The 23,826-nt window shown below is 40.8% G+C and overlaps 1 protein-coding gene across 4 annotated transcripts in view; it reads left to right on the top strand.

Moving 5' to 3' along the window:
* Positions 1-23,826, top strand: part of pola1 (polymerase (DNA directed), alpha 1) — a 145,323-nt gene that overhangs the window by 47,400 nt on the left and 74,097 nt on the right. For all 4 annotated transcript variants that reach the window (XM_064334069.1, XM_064334071.1, XM_064334070.1 and 1 more), the window contains exons 27-29: positions 16,105-16,137; positions 16,611-16,703; positions 23,597-23,802. In XM_064334069.1, coding sequence (XP_064190139.1) covers positions 16,105-16,137; positions 16,611-16,703; positions 23,597-23,802 — 332 coding nt within the window. The remainder of the gene's footprint in view (positions 1-16,104; positions 16,138-16,610; positions 16,704-23,596; positions 23,803-23,826) is intronic.

The following is a 23,826-nucleotide window of genomic DNA, read 5'->3' as shown; positions in this document are numbered from 1 at the left end:
TTTGTCCTCATTTCTCTCACACTACTGTTTTTTTCTAATATTCAAAGATTGCTGGGACACATGCGTGTGCTGCTAGTCTCCACTGTCAAGTGTTCCTTCCTGTTCTACTATTTCTAGTTCTCACGTAAGGTCAGTGTTCTAGCTAAGAAAAACAGCGAAGAGGAGTCCTACCTACAGCTAAGCGTATCAAAATGGCTTATAAACCTTAGAAACACTGAAAGTGCATCTCGACGAAATAACAGAAAATGGAGCAGGACAGAAGGGTACACAAGTTGCGACCTACAGAGCTCAAATTCTACGAGCTTGCTGATAATTTTGTCAAAGAAGGCTCGTTGGATGGCCATCAAATGAGTGAGTATACACACGTTGATTTTTTAATGGTGCAACCGTCTTTTACTTACGCCACCGCAGCCTTTGTCACAGCCATTGTTTTACATATATAGCAAAGAAAAAGTGCTAAACGGTACACGTTCATCAGACTGTACAAATTCACACAAAGATTGCCATAATCCACAATAGTTCCTTAAAGGGTTACTTCGCATTTTTACACCCAGCTCCGCTCCGCTGTTCATCACAAATCATGTCCTCAGCTTGGCCCCCTCCAAAATCTTGCTCTGCCTCTCAGTCAAACCAGTGTACATCCAGCACTGCCTAACGCTGTATGCGTGTTTGCATGTACTATGTATGTGTACGCATACTTCTCATTCTACATTTATATGCATTACTGTTCTCACTTTCTCATAACAAACACTTTGCAAAAAGAAATTATATCTCATAAAAAACACATTTTCAACATACAAAAATGCCAAGTTACTGACACATACAAAGCACTGTCTATAACTCATTCATTCAAACTGGCTAAATCTAGGCCTGCCATTAAAAGTATTGATATCAAAATGACACCATGTTACTGTACTACATACAATATAGGCTATTTTGCTTCACCAAAATTAAAAAAGCTGTATTTCAAAGCAATGCTACCCAATGTTTTCTAAATTGGTTCAAGTCACTGGGCCTGTGTTTTTTAATGTCATTCACACTTTGTGTCACATCAAAGTGTCAAATACCACAAATGTACTATGTAAGACATTTAAATTAATGTACAAAACTCCTAGTGAATACCTACAGAAAGCATATTCCTCCAGAAAACATATGTTTATACTTGTCAAGCTCATTTTACTAAATGTACAATTTCTTGTATATTGCTACTTACAATAAATACTATATGTAAAATAAATATTGTACATACATACATAAAATACTTCATTATCCCCATGGGGACATTTCCTCGCAGCATGTTGCATTCACATTTATGAACAGTCATACCAAGAAACATTCACGCAACAGAAAGGCAGGGCAGATAAATACATGCATACCGATACAAATTTGACATATTAAGGTCGATTCAATCTTAACTCTTATAAACCCATCCACACACATGTTTGTCCTGTTCATGTTCTATATGCTTATACACACAGGGCCAAGTGACTTTAAACAGTTTAGAAAACATTGGGTAGTATTGCTTTGGAATACAGCTTTTTTCTTTAGTTTCGGTGAGGCAAGATAGGCTATATTGTTTGTAGTACAGTAACTTGGCATCATTTTGATATCAATACTTCTAATGGCAAGCCTAGATTTTGCCGGCTTGAATGAATGAGTTATAGACAGTGCTTTGTATGTGTGAGTAACTTGGCATTTTTGTATGTTGAAAATGTGTTTTTTTACGAGAACTTACTTTACCAGAGTGTTTGTGTATATTGACTTCTAATGTTGCAAATGACCTGTGTTTGACTGGGCTACTCAGTGAGTGATGATGTGGATGGTGGTGTGGTTATTTAGCATGAGATCTGTGAATGAAATGCTGGCATGTTGCTGGAGAAAATAAATGATGTAATCTCTTTATTATGTAGTTAATAAAGTCAAAGTCTTAGGGGACAGTCTCCCAGTAACCTTTAACGGCTTCACTTAATACTCACTCAGCTGTTTGACATTTGACCTTTCCAGAGAAGCGTAGGCAACCTGTTCTGATTTGGTTTGTATGAGCCTTTTACCCTCAACAGACACACACAGGCGCACCCACACACACACACACTGCTCTGGTATTTTAAGTACAAAGTGGACCGGGGGTTAGTATTACATGTGATGGAGGGATTAGTGGCTTGATTGATGTTCATAAATTTTATTTTGGTTCCTTTGTGAGTTTGCCAGCATTCCAAGATATGTGCTTTAAAAAAAAAGGCACCGGGGGGGTTGGGTGTTGTGCAGTTAGGGTGGGATGGAGAAGCTTCTTTACTTGTGCAGTGGCACTGGGGGTTAATTGAGTTACACTCACTGTTGTCCTGAGCTGTGATGGTATCGCGGTTCCAACATTTGACCTTATACAACAGGAACGTGTGCTGCTCTCTTTCAGTCCTGCCCTAGCAGTTTCTGAGGAGTGAAATTAAAGCCATTATCTCTTCATTGTGAAAATGGTGTCAGCACCCCATGCTTGTAACCAGTGGCAGGCGGTGGGGAGGGTTGCGGTTGAAACGGGAGCTAGTTTGACATTGCCCGAATGTCTGCCCATATTCTGAGCCCACATTGTTCTCCCTGCCCTCAGGATCACAGAAAGTCACTTATTAAAATTCCAAGAATGAGCCATGATTGTTCCTCCCTCTCCAGAGACTGTAGCAGGATTATCATGTGTCGCATTGTTTTGGCAGGTGTGGTCATTGGTGCTTGGGGGAATTTGTTCTGGATGTCAGTTGACTTAACAAAGTCAGGAGGAGGGGCAGGGTGTAATTGAATATCGCTGGGTTTGGGCCGGTTGCAGGGTCAACCAGGAGTGGACTTAGGTCCTTATTGGGAGGTCTCGCCAGATGTGTCCCGTTCCCAGCCTACATGTTCTTCAAGGTCCTGTCAGGGAAAAGGGATTCCTCCTTTTGAGATACGCGTTACACAAAAGATAACGGGTAAATAAAGGACCACAGTGCTTTCAATCTTGGGTCTGAAGCTTGAGCGGTCTGCTATATTGTTTTTGTTTTTTTTTTCCATCAAAATTAGTCTCATTTGCATTTTTCCTGTATTTTCACTTTGCTTGTTGAAAAAATATTTTGGGCAGCATTTCTCTGTGGAATTTTCCCTATGCATTCTGCTCTGGGGTTGGTGGATTGTGTACTGAGGAAGTGGCCTTTAATGGGAAGTAAGGTGTATTGGAGGCATGCTGAGGTGCCTGTCCTGGCTGTTCTAACCAATTGGCGTACGTAAAGTAAAGGAGTTGTGTGGCCCACTAAAACTACATTATCGACCTGGCTGACAGGTGTGTCTACCCAACTTCAGGGCGGTGTGCTTTGGTGGTCAGCCAACGGCCAGGTCATTCTTTTGAGTAATCATGATGATGAGTGTATGTCAATATATACTCTGGTCACTTTATTAGGTACACCAATCTAGTACCATGGGGCGACATAGCTCTGGACGTAAGAACGGTTGTCTGGCAGTCGGAGGGTTGCCGGTTCGATCCCCGCTCTGGACGTGTCGAAGTGTCCCTGAGCAAGACACCTAACCCCTAACTGCTCTGGTGAGTGAGAGGCATCAATTGTAAAGCGCTTTGGATAAAAGCGCTATATAAATGCAGTCCTTTTACCATTTACCATTAGTAGCCGGTAGGACCCCCTTTTCCTTCAGAACAGCCTGAATTCTTTGCTGCATTGATTAATCAAGGTGCAGGAACCATTCCTGAGGGATTTTGGTCAGTGCTGACTCAATAGCATCATGCAGTTCCTGTGGAATTGTCAGCCATGCTTTCATGCTGCAAACCGCTCGTTCCACTGCAATCCAAAGGGGCAGTATTGGATTGAGATCTGGTCTTTGGAGTAAACTGAAGTCACCATCATGTTCATTGAACCATTGACAGGGTGGCACCGTTGGCAGGGTGGATCCATGGTTTCATGCTGTTTATGCCCAATTCTGACCGTACCATCTGTATGTCACATCAGAAATTTAGACCAGGTGACGTTTTTCCAGCCTGATCATCCAGTTTTGGAGATCACGTGCCCACTGTAGCCTCAGCTTCCTGTTCTTAGCTGACAGGATTGGAACTCGGCATGTGATTCTGCTGCTGAAGTCTGTCCGCTTCAAGATTCCAGGTGTTGTGCATTCATAGATCCCCTTCTGCACACCACTGTTGCTAATGGCTGTTATTTGAGCATTTGTACCTGAACAAGACTGCTCATTCTCCTCTGATCTCTCTAATTAACAAGGTGGGTGTTCATCTGATGTTCATCTGACTTGCGGTATATTTCTTTATTTATTTATTTATTGGGCTTTTTCAGCTTTATTAGACAGGATAGTGTAGAGAGACAGGAAGAACTAGGATGAGAGAGAGGGAGAGACATGCGACAAAGGTTGGCGGTCGGACTCAAACCGCCGACATCGCGGCTTGCAATGAGCATGTGGAAAGCACTCTATGGGCTACGCCACTGGAGGCCCCCAACATGAGGTATATTTCTAATTGGTATGCTTGAATTTTAAGGAATACTTAAAGGCCATGATACACAGGCAGTATTTTTGGCCAGTATTGTCTGCAAGAAGAGTGGATATAAGCAAATGGGCCATAAATCTGTGATAATAACATGGGTTCTAAGAAAATAGAGTATGGTTGTAAAATACTATTGGTCACATTTGCAGGCAAAATTGTCCATTTGCATGGTCTCAAAATTATTTTGCCAGAGCCTAATCAACCAGCATAGTCGTCATTTAGCAATGAGGCCAGTCATGCCTAGCTGATTGATCCCACCCTCTCCTAGGCAATGCTGCAGCCAATTACACTCCACCCAACGGGGTCCCCAGCCATTAAGGTACCTGTTTTCGGTACCCAACCCTAAACTTAATAGACATTTTCATATTTTGTTTGGACATTCTTGAGTGTTATCTGCTGCAAGAGCTCTGTCATACATGAAGAAACATTTTGTTAGGGTTTGTACTGTGCTCATCGGGGGACTAGGGGGGAGCAGCGTTCTTCCTTCGGTTAGCGAGGGTGGAAGTGGCTGTTTGCGTGGTGGAACGGAGGTTAGTCCATGAGGCAAGGTTGCTGCAGGAAAGCTGAGGGTAATTAATGCGCTTCATCCTGACCCTGGGTGCAGGGTGCAGACCGTAATACCGAGCGACTGAATGCACACAACAGCAGCTTTGCATCAGAGGTGCTCCAGACTGCAGGCTCAGTCATGGAGGGCATTTACAGGGACCTCTGTGCAAACTCTGTACATTTGTGAAGTCCAGCTATTGTGTCTAGTGTGTGAGTGATTGTCTGTATGTGTGTGTGTGTGTGAGTGAGTGAATTTGTGAGTGATTGTGCATGTTGCAATTGAATGCAATTGCTTTTGTGTGTGCATGTGATTGTATGCGTGTGTGCGTATTTCTGTGCACGCATGTTTGTGCGCGCGTATGTGAGAGTGCGCGCATGTGTGTGTGTGTGCGTGCGTATGAGTGTGCGTATGTCTTAGTGTGTGTTTGCCTGCATATGAGAGTGTGCATATTAGGGCTGTCAAAAAATATTAGAAGTTCGAAAACTATTCGAAAATCCTAAATTTGAACATTCGAATATTAGTTCTGGATCCTGCAATTTGCAATAAACATGAATATACAGGCTTCAATTTCATGCGGCGAATCATGTTCATGCATGCAAAGTTCATTTCCTCTGCTAATGTTACTTCCTCTGTCAACAAAAAACGTTCTGCCCTGAATCCAGAGCAAGTGGATCGTCTGGTTTTCCTTGCCAATAACCTCCGGTAATACTTTCAGCTCACTGGACACCGAACGTTACTGGTCAGCTAGCCTCGTGAGCCAGTCTCTTTTTTCCACTTCGTTCAACAGGTCTGGTCAGCTAACGATTTAGGCTACGTAATGTACCCATGGCAGGCTATGTTTCCTTTCTGTTCTGAAGATTTTGATAAAATTGGATGAAGAAAGAAGTTAAATTACTTACTCTGTTTAGTTTATGTTGTTTTAGGCTACAGGTATTAGCCGTTTGAAAATTTTTTGTGTTAAGAAATAAACAGGGATTTCCTATAAACAATCATTTCCCTATTATTGTGATTAATAAATGCCGAGTTGTGGCAAATTACATCCACGAGAAAGTGCTTTATTCATTTGTGCATTAGGCTATAGAAACTGCAGGGGGCTCATTTATAAAATGAACTTGCGTGCATACGCCAGTGAAGACCTGACGTAGAGCCACAACCGTTTCCACGGTCAAATCGAGTCATGTTGAAATTTTATAAATCGCTACTTTGACGTGATTTTCTGCGTACGCACCACAAAGTTGATCTAAAATATGTTTTATAAATGAGGCCCCAGATGTAGTAACCTAGTATGAAAGTTCAACGATGTCCTGCCCGCTTGTGGAAAATAACGCGCAGGCCAGTTTAGAGGGAGCGTCCCGTGCACAATGCTTATTTTTGTGAATTATAGGCAAATTATATTTGAATATATTCAAACTCTAACTAATTACAAAAGCTAATATTCGAACTCAATTTCATGGCACTTTTGACAGCCTTAGTGTGTGTGCATGTGTGTGTCGGAAGTCATAGTTGCTGTTCAGTCAGCGACCATTGCTGTCGGAGGGACCATTTGCTAAATTGTTGTTGGATGTGCTTAAGACCGCTCCCCTGTGGAACTCCAGGTCTGACATATGTAGGGGAGTTTTTAGGGGAGTGAACGCAGTTTGCACCAATGCTTTCCTGTTGAGTATTTTAAATGAACATATTCAGTGCCTCATTATAGATTTTGTGGTGCCACGTGCCATGTTATGGATTTAGGTTGTGGTACTTGGACTGGAGTAAACCAAAGTCTAGGAATTGGCATTTTGTTTAGCATTATAGTGATCTATCTTTGCGTGGCATGCCATCAAGAAATGTTCCAATTCCATCTAGTGTTAGCTAGCTAGCTAAAGTAATCAAATGTTTGGTATATGACTGGTGCTAATGGTAAAACCAACATTGTTATATCATCAGTCTAAAAGGAATAATGATAGCAGACGATTATATTATACATACACCTAACAAGATGGTTATTAACAATGTTCAGCTAGTCATAACAGTATATGCCCTCCTTTTACAAAATAACACCCCATTTGAAGTGCAGTGTCCAAACTATCCATAGCAAAATAAAACTCAAGGTAGAACTTTGCAAGCTGACATTATAGCTAACCTATATCAGTTAAGTAGAGCTATACCTTTTGGCCATGTCGTAGTCCTGTATGTTATAACAATATAATTGTAAGTTGTTGCTTGATGTAAAATGTCTACTTAAGAGGACTGCTACCGCCACCACATGTAAGCCTTCTGTCCAAGAAATTATGCATCCTAGCCACAAGTTCTCCATTAGAGAGAGCTTTCTGTGCTGGAGGTTATGTGGTGACGCCATTGGTCAGCACTCAAACCGAAAGCTGTGAATAGAGTGGTGTTCCTTGCACGTAACCTTTGAAAAGTGAGTGAACTACATGCAGACTGGCTGATAACTTTGAAAAAGTTTATGAATTAATTGAATTTAGTTTAGGGGAGACAACACTGAAATGTTTTACTTTGTGAGAAAATATTTAATACTAATTGCTATATATATTTTTGTGAGTTATTGAAATTTTATTGGGCAAGAAAAAATAAAGTTTTTTCTTATCTTTGGTGCAAAAAAAATGTACTATAAAAATGTTGTTGAGTATATTCAGTCATGTCTTAACCTTACTGGTGTAATATAATTCAAAGTATGATTCTGAATCTTTAGAAATCTACTGTATATGACCAAAAGTATCTGGACACCTCTTGGTCTGGGGCTGTTTTTCATGGTTTACGCTAAACCCCTTAGTTCCGGTGAAGGCAGCTCTTAATGCTACTGCATACAATCACATTATAGACAATTCTATAATAGAATGATGTGAAAGCACTTGACTGGCCTGCACAGAGCCCTGACCTCAACCCCCAACCCCATCCAACACCTTTGGGATCAGTTGGAAAGCTAACTGCAAGTCAGGCGTAATCGCCCAGTCACTGCTCAACCTCACTAATGCTCTTCTGGCTGATTGGAAGGAAATCCCAGCAGGAATGCTCCAGCATCTAGTATAAAGCCTTCCTAGAAGATTGGAGGTTGTTATAGCAGCAAAGGTGGACCAACTCCATATGAATGCCCAAAATATTAGATGAGATGGTGGATGTCAGGTGTCCACATGCTTTTGGCCATGTAGTGTATATTGTGATATCATATCATTATCAGGATAGCAGTGTAAAATGCTGTAATATTAATTTTAGGCTGTATCGCCCCTACTCCTACCTCAGGAATTTTTTAACTTTTTTTAAATTTTTTTTTAAAAATAAAGTACCCAGCCTCAGTGTTCGGATTTTTATCAGAACAATAGTTGACCTGCTGAAGTGTCTGCTAGATCTGTCGGCCAGCTACAGCCAAAATTTCCTGATGTATATAGTTGTTTTTGTGTGTGTATATATAGTTATAATCTTATGTTGAACAATTCAATAATTGTGTGCTGTTTGACTAAATTGGGATTGCATAGTAATTTTTTCATGAGGCCAGGTGTAGGCTATACCAGGTGTTACCACAGCTCACTGATTCACACCACTGCTGCTTACCCTCTGAGGCCATTCAACCTCGACTCTTCTTGGGCGATACCTTTGTGTTGTCTGTGCTGTTGCTTTGTGTTTTGTTGCGGTACTGGTGTTGTGTTATGGTTAAGTGGCACCGTGGCATTGTTTTGTGGTAGTGATGTTGCATTTTGATTGTGGCACTGTGGCATTGTTGTATTGTGGTTGTGATGCTGTTGCATTGTGGTTTTGAGGTGTAAGACTGCAGGGCTTTCCTGCCTCTCACCCAATGCTTGCTGGGATAGGCTCCAGCACCCCCTGCGACCCTGCCCAGGATAAGCGGGTATAGATAATGGATGGATGGATTGTCGGCATACCATGGGGAGAGACGCTCGGCAATGCAGTGTTTTTAATTGGCTCGGAATGTAAGGGGTTGCTCCGCGTTTAAAGATGAGCCTCTGGCTTGCGCTGCGGCAGACATTCCGGGACTGCGGTCAAATGACTCGTCTTTCGCCCCTGCCATCCTCACACCTGTCTGCCCTGTCAAAATATCAGCACACCCTGGGGTCAAAGGTTAATGATAACTGCACCTTAACTTCACACGGATTGGTGTTGGGAAGAGGGAGAGAATCTGATCAGACATGTGGACAATTAGCTCAGTCATCTATATTTCTCTCCTTCTCTTGCTGTTTTTTTGTCTCTGATTCAAAACTCTTCATTGATATTAAGTTCTAAACAATACGCATTGCCAAAGCATGGAAATTCACAACATAGCAGCAAATACAGCAGCCATTGGGGTTGGTGTTGAGGACAAATTCAAAATAAACAATTATTAAATGAACTAATCAAGATCTTGTCACACATACACAACTTCAGGGATGCTTTATTTTCTATTGGTTTGTGCACTGTAATAAGCACTTACTTCGAATCTGGAATGACCCCCTTCCACAGTGCTTTCATATCTCCAAGGTATTGCAGTAATTGTCCTGGTAGATTGTGGAAAGGGTGCTGATTACAGACAAACATGTCCGTAACAGCACAAATTAACAAAAGCACTTAGTGATTATGCTGGCTAGCAGAAGCGCTGAATGATTGTGCTGGCTTACAGAAGCACTAAATGATTGTGCTGGCTAACAAGTGCTAAATAATTATGCTGCTAACAGAAGTACTTATTGAATGTACTGGTTACAGAAGTGTTTAGTGAATGTGCTGGTTACAGAAGTGTTTAGTGAATGTGCTGGTAACAGAAGTGCTTAGTGAATGTGCTGGTAACAGAAGCACTAAATGATTGTGCTGGTAACAGAAGCGCTAAGTAATTGTGTTGGCTAACAGAAGCTCTAAGTAATTGTGTTGTCTAGCAGAAACGCTAAATTATTCTGCTGCTAACAGAAGTGCTAAGTAATTGTGTTGTCTAGCAGAAACGCTAAATTATTCTGCTGCTAACAGAAGTGCTGAATGACTGCTGGCTAGCAGAAGTGCTAAGTGATTGTGCTGGCTTACAGAACTGCTAAGTAATTGTGCTAGCTGACAGAAGCGCTAAATGACTATGCTGGCTTACAGAAGCCCTGAATGACTGTGCTGGCAGAAGTGCTAAGTGATTATGCTGGTTTACAGCAGAGACTGTAAAAAATATGGACAAAGCTACTGTGACGTCACCCATTGACTCTCCGTGGGTCTCTAAAACGCTCAATGGCGGGCGCGGCCATGTTGTCGATTTGGAGCCAAAACCATAGAGTTAAGCGGTTCTGTGATTTTTACAATGTGATTGACAGTCCGGTGCGGAAAAGCCCAACCTGAACAAACGATTGCAGAACGAACTTGAGGATAGCTGACTGTCTGCTGTTATGTTTAAAATATATTATCAAATGTTTACGGAGTTTAATTTCCATCCGTGACTGTACTGTGTCATGTAATCACGTTATATGTATGACATTAATAATACAATTATGTTCAGTTATCTGAACATAAGGGTGAAAGGAGTGTTTGGGGGGGGGGGGTGAACAGGAGGGTAAATTGCTGTTGACAAGACATAGCGCAGCTCATCTCTGCTCTGTGAGGCTGGAGATTAGCACCGTCACTCTTCTGACATCCTGCACCTGCCTGAGTCCCTCTTCCCCAGAGGTCACCCTCATCTGACCGGGGCTGGACTCTTCACAGTACACATGCATGCACATGCACTTAGACATGTATGCATGCTCTCACACATACACACCAGGGGTGGAGTTGCTGCAGTCAGCTGTTTGGGGAAAAGCTAGAAACAGGGAAATTCACTTATGCAGTAGACAAATTAACATAATGTCAAATAAAAGAGTCATGTTTTGTATTTGGTTGCACATCATTTGCATGCCATGACTTCCTGATGTCTGTGACCTATCAACATCATCAGGGTCTGGATATCTTATTTTCAGGTTGTCCTACAAGCGATACAAAAACTCTTTGCATTGAATGTATCTCTATGGGATTTAGGGGGTGGGACTAGATTCAGCTGTAAATTATGCTGATACAGTATGGAACACATTTGTTGGCTAAATGGCTTTAAGTCATCAAGGGTCCACGGTATCAAATGAGCCTAAAACCACCGTGATGCTGCCAGATATGCAGTAGATACTACAAGCATTGTCTGAATATTTTTTCCATTGAGTTCAACAGGAAAATTAATCAGGAGAAACGATATGCTAAAGTTCAAACCAAGCATCAGAATGGGGAAGAAAGGTGATTTTAGTGACTTTGAACGTGACATGGTTGTTGGTGCCAGACATGCTGGTTTGAGTATTTCAGAAACTGCTGATCTACTGGGATTTTCATGCACAACCATCTCTAGGTTTTACAGAGAATGGTCCAAAAAAGAGAAAATATCCAGTGAGCGGCAGTCCTCTGGGCAAAAATGCCTTGTTGATGGCAGAGGTCAGAGGAGAATGGCCAGACTGGTTCGAGCTGATAGAAAGGCAACAGTAACTCAAATAACCACTCGTTACAACCGAGGTATGCAGAAGAGCATCTCTGAACGCACAACACGTTGAACCTTGAAGCAGATGGGCTACAGCAGCAGAAGACCACACCCAGTGCCACTCCTGTCAGCTAGGAACAGGAAACTGAGGCTACAGTTGGAACGGGCTCACCAAAATTGGACAATAGAAGATCGGAAAAACGTTGCCTGGTCTGATGAGTCGATTTCTGCTGCAACATTCAGATGGTACAGTCAGAATTTGGCGTAAACAACATGAAATCATGGATCCATCCTGCCTTTTGTCAACGGTTCAGGCTGGTGGTGGTGGTGTAATGGTGTGGAGGATATCTTCTTGGCACACTCTGGGCCCCTTAGTACCAATTGAGCATCGTTTAAACGCCACAGCCTACCTGAATATTGTTGCTGACCATGTCCATCCCTTTATGACCACAGTGTACCCATCTTCTAATGGCTACTTCCAGCAGGATAACACGCCATGTCACAGAGCTCAAATCATCTTAAACTGGTTTCTTGAACATGACAATGAGTTCAGTATACACAAATGGCCTCCACAGTCACCAGATCTCAATCCGATATGATGGAATGTGGTGAAACGGGAGATTTGCATCATGGATGTGCAGCCGACATATCTGCAGCAACTGCGTGATGCTATCATGTCAATATAGATCAAAATCTCTGAGGAATGTTTCCAGCACCTTGTTGAATCTATGCCACGAAGAATCAAGGCAGTTCTGAAGGCAAAAGGGGGTCCAACTCTGTACTACCAAGGCATACCTAATAATGGGGACGGTGAGTGTATATATACAGCATATATATATAAATCATGTGTCAATGACTACTCATTTCAGCATTAAATGCAAAAACATTATTTAATTTCAGGCCAAGAATATGAAATCATCTGTAAATAGTTGATTGCATATTTTATCTTGTTCTTTTCTTATCGCAGTTATATTTAATTGAACTCCATTTTTTGGTTTTAAATGTGCTAACCCACAGACACACACATGTGATGCTAGCAGTTTTTTAATATATGTGTATTTTGTATATTGGTTGTGCCTTGTAATGTTCATCAGACAAAAAAAATCTGAATTCCCAATTAGGCTATGTTTTCTACACAATTATGAATCTGCCAGCGAGTACTCGTTATGCCTCCGCGACGGCACAGCCGTGGGTGGGGGCATCATGTTTTCGGGTTGTCCGTCCATCCGTCTGTCCTTCCATCTGTCCGTCCGTCTGTCCCGATTCTCGTGAATGCGCTATCTCAGGAACGTCTTGAGGGAATTTCTTCAAATTTGGCACAAACGTCCACTTGGATTCAAGGATGAACTGATTAGATTTTGGTGGTCAAAGGTCAAGGTCACTGTGACCTCACAAAACATGTTTTTGGCCATAACTCAAGAATTCATACGCTAATTATGACTAAGTTTCACACAAATATCTAATAGGATAAAATGAAGTGATGACATTTTATATCCGAACGGTCGAACAGAGCACTGGCTACTGGTTGGCGGAGGCATTCAACCGCGAGGCGGTATTTCTAGTTTACTTCAGTAAATGGTACTCCGTTACACACACCCACTGTCACTCACTTCCCTAGTTTCCTCCTCCTTCCATCCTCCTCTAATGGGAGTGATGGGCAAGCTTTATTTTTTCATTTTATCTTTTTCCAGATAATTTATGAAGGCCACATTAACCCGTTAGCGCACATGCCAAATCTGGCCAGTCCTTGTCTATATAGGGGGTACCCAATTTAAAGCTTTATAATTCCAGATGTGAACACCACAGAGACTTGAAAAATGGCTTAAATGTAGCAAGACATTTGTACAATTTACAGTACTAATGCAGATTATATTCATAATTTTGAAAGAAATTAACTAAAGTGCCACAAATGCAATTGTCTAGACAAAAAATCTGAAATGAATTTACTCTTTTTTAGTTCCCAATGAAATACTGAGAGATTGCATATATACAGCAGGTTAAACTATACATGTGCTGGATCAAAAACTTTGTGAGGATGATGAGCAGCAAACAGGAGGCCAACAACAGAAATAGGGTGAAAAGTGATCATTTATTAACAGTGCTGTACAAATCTAATAAAGTGTCAAATAATTACAAAAGAAATAAGAAATAAATAAGCATATGGCAATTAGTCCTTCCATGCTCTTTCTCTGTACTAGGCTCTCAGCTAGGTGCTCTCTCACCCACAGCCTCTTCCTGACTGAACTGACTGAGGAGCTTAAATGAACTCTTCCCCCCTCAGACCATACCATACCATGCAAAATTAGACGTTATACATCGTTAGAAAGCTTATACTCTCACCTACTGAGTAAAGAATTGTCAATCAAGCCAGACTGTACTAAAAAGGTCGACAACACCGTAAACAACACGTGTGGTATTACACACAGCTATTTTGGAAGGTACCCAGGCGTCACAAATGTGCGTGTATTTCACAAACGGATTGTCCAAGGCAATATATGACCACTCAGTCTCAAAATGGACATCGCTACGTGTAAACCAATAGTAAGGTTGTATAATAATTCAATATTTAGTCCCAGATTTTGACTGTAGAATGACATGGAATAATTTTTGAAAAATTTGTCTTATTAATTTTGTTATTCGGTGAGCAACGTTTTAACTGCTGTATTGGCACATCTTAGGGCTATTGTCGGGTTTATCTTGGTGCTATGACGGGATACGATTTTTGAGTGGTGAAAAAATAATGTGTAAATGCTCCCACCTTCATAAGCGGGGGGGGCTGTCACATTTGGGAGTGGAAGGTGTTCCCCGCTTGGCTGTGCGGCTGTGTGACTGAGCTCACAGCAGCAGCTCCCGTTATCGGCCTCCTCCAGACCTTTCTCCGGCACCTGTGCCTGTGTCCAGCTCTGCAGCTGGTGGAAGCCCACCCCCATCCTACCCCACCCTCACATGCATGCCACGGGTGTCGGTGCAAGAGTCTGGTCCGTCACACACAAATCGCTGGTGATTAAGGTCATTAGCTGTTATTATGACTGTGGCAGTGTAGTAAATCTGGAGCCCCATTTCAATGCCGCTAATAACCCTCTTAGACAATTATCCTTCATTTAAAAGGAAATCACAGAGGCTTTTTTCTGTCGCTAAGTGTTGAATTACTGAATAGATTTGCTAATTAAATTCTTTTTTTTTTTTTTTTTTTGTGAAGCCTGTTTGCTCTCTGTGCAGCTGTGCTCAGTCTGCAGTGGAAATGAATGTGGGAGGAGGGGGTTTGGATTGAGTTGGGGAGGTGGGGGAGGTGGGATCCATGCACAAGCTTCTGCTGTCGATCCTATCAATGGGTGCGGCCTCCTCACCTGCAGTTAATTACTTTGGGTGTGGCTGCCACCTCTTTTGTTGTGTTACGGCAACAACTGATCAGCTGTTACCTGTGTAACTCCCCCCTCCCCCAGTCTCACATTACCTGCAATTCCCTTCCTGTCCTAACCCCCCACCCCCAGATTAACCACAATCCATTTCTTGTCTAAGCCAGTGCCCTTCTACTTCCGATTATCCACCACCGGACTAAATAAGAACTAGAAAAGAAAGAGGGTGATATGATCCCTTTGAACACGTTTCTATCTGGTACTTCTGCAAGCGGTTCCTCTGCAAGATGGCCATCGTGGCCTGGAAATGCAATAACACAACTGATTTCTTCCATTTGTTCCTGGCAGGCATGAGCAATTAATCTAAGTAACTCACAGTACAATTGAAGCACCAAAAGCTTGCAATATGGTCATCATCAGAATCGGGCAATTGCATTTTTCCAACAAACAATTTTCAAACAATTGTCTTGGCTGAACCAAGAACTGAAAAACATGATTACAAATACTGAAATACACCTTGCCAGTGACCTAGTCGCACTGGCCTCTGATTTTTCAAGACACTGAACAAGTGTCATGCAAAACTGAGTTTTGTAATGGATAAAGGATATGGCAAACCATTTCAATGTCTTTAGTTCACATTACTGAGATGTAATGATTTTATGAGAATACTTTAAAAGCCTACACAACTTTGTATTTTTATATCTGTTAATGTCTGCTTAAGAAAATATTCTGATGAAAATGCAAATGTGTATCAAGATTGGAAAAACATACGCACATCCCAGTCTTTATGTAGGGGCTGGATTTACATGTAGAAAGAAGGAAAACCCTGCACACTAATTTTCATTGCTACCATTTATTAGACTATTTTAGAAACTATATAAGTTGGACCACAGGGACATTTAAAAATTCAAAAGGCAGTTTTTACTATCCCCACCCCCAAGATTTCCCACAATTACTGCCACCACATTATAGTTCCCACTGTGGTAAGTCTTCCTGAGACTACAAGCTGAATCGGGACCCTCTTGTCGCCAAATAGCTGTGGCCAAGTGCCAAACGAGGCCAGACTTGGGGAGTTTTCAAAGTGAAGATGCATCAGGACAGACCTGAGTTACTGTTGCTGGAGGAACCTTAGATTAATGTCATCCAGAGTTGTAAAAATGGGATTAAACTGGGAATTTGCCTAGAATGCCTTGCAACAGCACTGTGTGTTGATGGTTTGTTGTTTTTCTTGTTTCAGATCCTTATGCACACCAAAGACATGGTGCAGAAGGTAAGCCGTGTTCATTCTGTACCAGTTCACTTGGACCCTGTGTGGTGTTCCACATCTCCACTGTGAGAATCCCCATCTTCCCTCTGTTGCAGGCCTTTGGCATTTATGTCCGATCCTGCATGCCATGATAATAATATGCAATTGTTTGTATTGTGCCTTTCATTAAGTGCTCTTAGAGTGCAGTAATAGAGCAGGTAAAATACAAAATGCGGTAAAAGAGACAGAGGAACACAGAGGAAGGCCCAGCGGCTGAATAGAATCCTCATGATGAGATGATTCTTTTAGATAATCCAGCGCATTTTCACTCTGTACTGTGCTGGACCATCCTGGACCCTGTTGTGCTGTACTATGCTGGACCCTGCTGTGTTGTGCTTTGAGTTGTGTAGTCAGATATGTCAGTAGGTGTAAACCCACACTGGAGTGTGAGCTCTAATGTCTCCGGTCCTGGGTTTGGCATAACTTGTTTCTTGCAGATGAACCTGGAGGTGATCTATGGAGATACGGACTCCATCATGATCAACACCAACAGCTGCAACCTGGACGAGGTCTACAAGCTCGGCAACAAGGTAATGTCTCTGGTTTGATGGCCAGATGGGGGGGGGGGGGGTACCCATGGGGAAAGGAGTAAGGGCTGGGGTTAGACATTTTTCCTTCATTTGGAACATTTTCAATTCCCACTATTTTTGCATGTCCTCTCAGGAATCCAGAAATTCCCATACAAACCGGAAGCATCTTCAAGAAGCTTTATTGTGGTTGAAAACAAGCATAATAAGCATCTCTGCGACAAGAATAGTTAGAGATTAGACAAGTTTTCTTACTGGTTTTTAATTCCACAGAAAAACAATAGGCTTATCAGAAGGCAAGTATTCTTCAAAAAATACAAGTGTTGTGGAACAAAGTCTACTCTGCATAACTTCTCAATCTCAATAATAAAACCATAACCAGCCTGATAATGAATAGGCATAGTGTAGCCTGTTTCAGAAATGTAACTTGTACACATGTAGCCTGTAAAATGAGGGGATAAATGAAGTGTCAGCTTCTGTCATAAAAAAATATTATTATTATTAGTGGTCCAAGCAGCGAAGCTGGTGGAACCCTATTGTAGCTGTTAGGATTATTGTTATTATTATTATTATTTTTCTCCACTAAAAGTGTCTGAGGCTCAGCAACCATAAGTCCTAGAGCAACCAAATTTGGTAGGTGGTTTCCCCACTACTCAGGCATTACAAATCACCTATGTCAGCCAGATGGTGGCACTATAACAAATGGTCATGCGTAAAAGGCCATAACTCTTACACCATAAGTCAGATCAACACAAACCTTAATCGACCTATGCATCTGAATGTGCTCTACAACTTTGCTATGAAATATACACGCATTTGTGATGCCTGGGTACCTTCCAAAATAGCTGTGCGTAATACCACACCTGTTGTTTACGGCGTTGTTGCCCTTTTTAGTACAGTTTGGCTTGATTGACAATTCATTTATTCAGTCGGTGAGAGTATAAGCTTTCCAACGATGTATAACATGTCTGATTTTGCTTTTGGAATAGCGTTTTATCAGTCAGCGTAACCGAGAATTTTCTTATCGCATTCACTTACGCATTCACTCAGTATGTGGTAGCAGTAAAAGACACTGCACCTAACGAAACGTTGTCAACGATATTTCATAATTTCTTGGAAAATACTTTAGGTTGGGTATTGTTTGGATTTTTCAGATACCGGTGCCAAAACCTATAATTTAAAAAGGTACCGATTCCTAAACGGTGCCTGAACCGATACCTTCTTTAAAATGAAGAGCAAACAACAACTTTAACCACTTAGCGCACATGCAAAATCTGGCCAATCCTTGCCCATTTAGAGGGTACCCTATTTAAAGCTTTATAACTCCAGATGTGAACACCATTTGTACCATTTACAATACTAGCTATTAGATTCCTTTATATTCATAATTTTGGAAGAAATAATGTGCCACAAATGCAATTATCTAGGCAAAAAATCTAAAATGAATTTGCTCTTTTTTAGTTTGCAATAAAATACTGGGAGATTGCATATATACAGCAGGTTAAAGTCCTGGATCAAAAGCAGCTTGACCACAACTTTATAAAATCTAAGGGTGGATATGTAGAACTACAGTGAAGCAAAAACTAAGCAGTGTACCCAGCATCTACCCAAATCTACCCAAAATGTCTAAATTATGCATTGCTGTAAATCACAACAAATTCATGTATTTCACTACAAATCAACTGTTTTTACTCAATAAACTCACTTTGCCTCATTTTCAAGTGGTAATTACAAGCTTTCTGTCAGTACAGTGGTCTAAAATAGCTAGGGGTCCAGAAACAAATCCAAAATCTCTCCGAAAATGAATATAGTGCTTTTTGTCCATTGTAAAGCATATAAATTAGCCCCTTATGAAGGTTTAAGATGAAACATTGATATCAGATTTAAACATAATGCAAAAATATTGTCACACAAAGCGGTACAGTACCTAAATGTGTAATAATTAACTTGTGTGTATTTCTATACTCTGTACTCTCGTATGTTTTCTTGTTTGGAGATGGGATGATATGAAAACAATTTTCAACCATCCACCACGTTTTGGCAATGTTCCAGCACTCTCCTCATCACTGTTGTATACGTCACAAAAACTATTACACTATTAACTACTAACACTTACATTAGAGTGTGAAATATCCACATTATAACACCACTAACCTATTTAAAGACACTCAATTTCAAAAATAATATTTTGTGCATTAATACTCACATAGCAATGATGAAGTTTTATCTGTGTTCAGTAGATAGAGACAGAGACAGTAAATCAATGACAGTTCTATCCACTTCTGTTTTGCTCTAGAAAACGATGTCAGATAGGTCTATCAGCAAACATATGGCTTAGCTATGCCCAGAAGTCCTCAATAATAATAGTACTTTCCAAGAAATTACGAAAAATTGTTGACAACATTTTGTTAGGTGCAGGCTTCGTCAAAAAATTGACATTGTCAATTGGACTTTCTTCCCAAAACTGAAAGGACTTTCTGGATCATGTCAGGGCCTGATGTGCTCTTAGGGAATCCATAGGGCGATGTGCACTAGTGACCCCCACTAGTCTCTCTGGCACCCATAGACTGCATGTCAAAGCTGTATGTGACAAGTCTTCCCCTGACATGCGGAATCACAACTAATTATTTTCACACAACAGACTACAGCTAAACTTGCATAGAAGAGTCAAAGGAAGAATAGCTGTCTGCTTTTACAAGCAGTCTACAACTGCCCAGATCAAATGAAGGGGGTGTCAGCAGAGAGTGATTCAATGCAAACTCATTACATTTATTTGTCAGATGCTTTTATTCAAAGTGGCGTACAATAATTGCATACTGAAGGTCATTAGAACTACAAAACAGGGGGTCTAGTGGGGTCAATCTTGTATTGGATTACACAGAGGTTTTGTAGTGAGATTATTCAAAAAAGATACAGTAAATCTTTGCAGAAATGAGGTAGGTTGTAGACCAGGACCCCGTCTATCATGAACAAGTGTCAAAATGTTGAGACCTTTTAAATGAGGAGAAATTCGAACTCAAATTTTTTTTTTTTTTTTTTTTTTTTTTTTTTTTACATTATTGGCTTACATAAAGCTTTTGAAGTGGGATTATTAAAAAATGCTACAGTAACATTTCACAGAAATGGGGTAGGTTGTAGACCAGGATCCCTTCTATCATGAACAAGAGTCAAAAGTTTGAGACCTTTTAATTTTGGAGAGATATTTCAATCCAAAATTTAACTTTTATCAATTGCCTTGCATTGGATTACATTGAAGGTTTGAAGTGGGACGCTACAGTAAATATTTGCAGAAACTGGGTAGGACATAGGTCAGGATACCTTCTGTCATGAACAATTGTAAAGCGCTTTGGATAAAAGCGCTATATAAATGCAGTCCAGTCCAAGTGTCAAAACTTTGAGACCTTTAAATTGTCAGGATTTATTTCAATCCAAATCTGCATTTTTTCAATTGGCCTCTATTGGATTCCAAAGGTTTGAAGTGGGATTATTCAAAAATGGTACAGTAAATTTCATAGAAATGGTGTGGGATGTCGACCAGGACCCGAAGTGTCAAAAGTTTGAGACCTTTAAATTTTGAGGTGAAATTGCCATCCAATATGTTCATTTTCAAAAAGGTTTTTATTACTGCATTTATTTATATACACAGTTTGGAGTTTTGTTTGTATACAGTGCAGTGATATTTCATATGTGATGCAATGCTGAGACTATTATATTTTGAGGGGAAAACAAAATGTGTGAAACTTGGGTATCTGAAAATATTAAATATTAAATATTAAAGCCTTAAAAAGACGTGAAGTGAACGTAACATAATTTAAAAATAATAATAATAATTTCACATTACCACCATTGTTCAATTTCAATTTCTTGAGACGTATCTCACTTTTAGAAGCAAATTATAACCTTTGCAAACACGTAAGGAAGACTGCAAAACCATCCAATCATATACAACCGATTTAAGGTGCACCGGAATTTTCGAATCGGGAGCTGCGAATCAGGAGCTAACTTCAGCGTCGTTTTATAGTTCTAGAGAAAGCGATTAGCTTGTGCCTACGTATCCAGTAAACCATAATAATCTGCATCTAAAAGCTAATGTTTAGATAGCATCATCCCAGTTAACTAGATGGCGAGCTAGCTAATGTTAGCTTAGGTAACGTAAACATGACACTAGGCCAACTAACCCTGGTTTTCTAATTAGGCTATTTGTACTGATGTGGTCCCCACCAGACAACTGATGTGGTCCAATCTGAGTTTAACTGACTGAAAAAAATTACTGTTAATTTGTATTGAATTCACGGGTCCATTATCCTCCAGTCTGTGATATTACAACTAACCAACTGGTAATTCTGCAACAATACAGTAATTGTGTGGGCATGCTTGTTAGCTATCGTCAGGATTGTTTGCTATAGAACAACTAATATGACAGTTAAGGCTGTTTTATACTTCTGCGTAGTCTACATAGTTTCTGTATTTTATTTAAATAAATGTGCTTTATTTCGTATTATCGTGTTAGTGCTCCAGTACTATTAATTAACTGGGATGTTGCTAGCTAGACATAAGCTTTCAGACGCAGCCTCTCCCTTAGTACTGTTTGTTTTAGATACTGCCTGATACGTATTAACTTAGCAAATAATGTTCAGCAGCAGAAATATTGTCAGTATACTAGCTCTCACGAGTCACTCACAAGACATCTGCCCAGTTCGCAACAGGTTCTCCTCACACCACGTCTTCATCTATTGGCATGCCCCATTGTTTTTTGTCATCCTTGATGTTTCCGGTCTATTGGGCACCTTGCAGGCTCGAAATTATGTGGCTGTGGCCCATCACAAGTATTTGCAAGACTATTTTATACCTCATTCAGGGTTTCCCCCAGAAAAGTTGTTAGGCCCGGTGGCAAGTACCTTTTGACGGGGGCCTGCGACAGACTGATGGCAGCATTAAGGTAGGGCCCTATAGTTTCTGTGATAACAGAATCACGGACGGAATCGCAGAATTGAGAATTTTAAAAAGCTATAACACAGATTCCATTGGGCCCTACATTAAGTCAGTGCTAAAAGCTGACTGGAGATTTGAAAATATAACTACGTAATGTGAATGTTGTTAAGTCATTTATTCAACACACATTTTAAAAAATCAACAACTATTTACAGCATAGCATAGTCTTACAAAGAATCTGACAACAATGTACAGACTTGGAATGCTGTGTTTTCAACAACAACAAAGGAAATTAAATTAAATTAAAATAAATAATATCAAAGTTTTTGCACTCTACAAAAAACTTGTATTCAAGTCCTGTTTGGCTACTGAATCTTACAACAAGCCTTGGAATGCTGGGCACATTTAAATAGGGATGGGAATCGCGAACCGGTTCCAAGTTGTCCTATTCATTGGAATCGTATGGCTCCGAGCTTATCGATTCCGCTTATCGAAGCCAGCATGTTTTTACGACAGCTGCGCACTGCAAAACAATGACATAACAGCTTGGGGGAGGCACGCACGCAGGCAGCCGCTCTCAGGTGTTTGTTTTGGACGGCAGCTGTCACAACAAATTTGATCCGGGCTGCCAGCCTTGATACATTCTGTTGCGATAAAGATTAGAAGACAACTCGGCAATTTCTCTGGATTAACAGGTTATTTTCTAGCCTGAAATGCGATCGTATTACTAAATGGCTACACATGTCATGTAGCGTGCAAGTAGTTGGCTATCTCCCTGGATATGAAGTAAATGTTTTTACCAATAAATAATAATAATAAATGTGATTTTATCCATGGAAATAGCTATAATAAAAGGCAAAATAAATGTTGTGTTTGCGATTGCCGTCGTAGATGTCAGAAGGAAATGTCACTGACAAAAAAAAAAGTTTTCTCTCTTTGCAGTGGTTTGGGCTGGAAACGAGCTGTAAGAGCTGGATATGCACAACACTGCCTACTTATTGGCTACTGAATCGTACAACAATGTACAGCCTTGGAATGCTGGGCACATTTCAACCACAACAAAATAGCTATGTATCTGTGTTACATACTGTTTGGCTAGCTAGCTAAGTTAGCTGAATGACCACGTTGTCGTGCACATCAATGCCACCAAGCTAACGTTATTAATAAACAAGTGAAGTCGTTATTTAGATGACGATTAATAAATCATGTAATGTTACAATGTATCGAAAGTTACATCCATGCTACAAGTTTAACGTTACCTACACACTGCTTAAGTTAATATAAAAAGAATGTGCTTACCGACGAGATGAAGTGATAACACTGTTTGTAACGAGGTTAGTTAGCCTACTAAAGAAATGGTGCCTTGCTAGGTACCGTTAGCTTGTGATAGTTGGAAGCATCAAGTGTTGAATGTCACTATGCACAATGAGGGTAAAGAACAGACCTGCTGTTTTCCTATAGTGCGTTCACGTTTTAACCAACAGATGTCGCTCGTGAGCTTTCCAACCAAGCCGCTCCACTGTAACTGTTGTTTGAAAACCATCTTAAAAATACATTTAAAAAAAAAAAAAAAAAAAAAGATTCCCTGATGCTTAGGCCTGGCGGGGGGTCAATTTAGGCCCGGCGGGCCACCGGGCTTGCAATACACTGGCGGAAACCCTGCCTCCATCAAGTCTCCACAATGTCGAGATTGGGATTAATCTCTCTGTTAATATTGCTTACTTTGCCATTGATCATAGCTCTCGCTCTTGTCCGACTCCCCTATGTGACATCACGTTCAATTTCCCCAGATTTGAGGTGGGCGTGGCCAACCACATTACAAAAGTATGCACAGATGTATTTTTTATTTTTAACTTTAACTACATCATTTCCCAGCACATTAAATCCTGGGTATGCCAACCTACAAGTTTCCTTTTAAGTGCATGCATTGCTGTGAGTGTGATTATATTTGTGTGTGAGATCAGGTGAAAACCGAGGTGAATAAGCTGTATAAGCAGCTGGAGATCGATATCGACGGCGTGTTTAAGTCTCTGCTGTTGCTGAAGAAGAAGAAGTACGCAGCGCTGTGTGTGGAGCCAACTGGGGATGGCCGGTACACCACCAAGCAGGAACTGAAGGGCCTGGACATTGTGCGCAGGGACTGGTGTGACTTGGCTAAAGACTGCGGCAAGTAAGCTCTTAGCGGTGTCTACTG

This window comes from Anguilla rostrata, chromosome 4 (assembly GCF_018555375.3).
Source record: "Anguilla rostrata isolate EN2019 chromosome 4, ASM1855537v3, whole genome shotgun sequence".
In the NCBI taxonomy this organism is placed as follows: Eukaryota; Metazoa; Chordata; class Actinopteri; order Anguilliformes; family Anguillidae; genus Anguilla; species Anguilla rostrata.
Note: the sequence above shows the minus strand (reverse complement) of the source record. Positions and strands in the feature narration are given on the sequence as shown.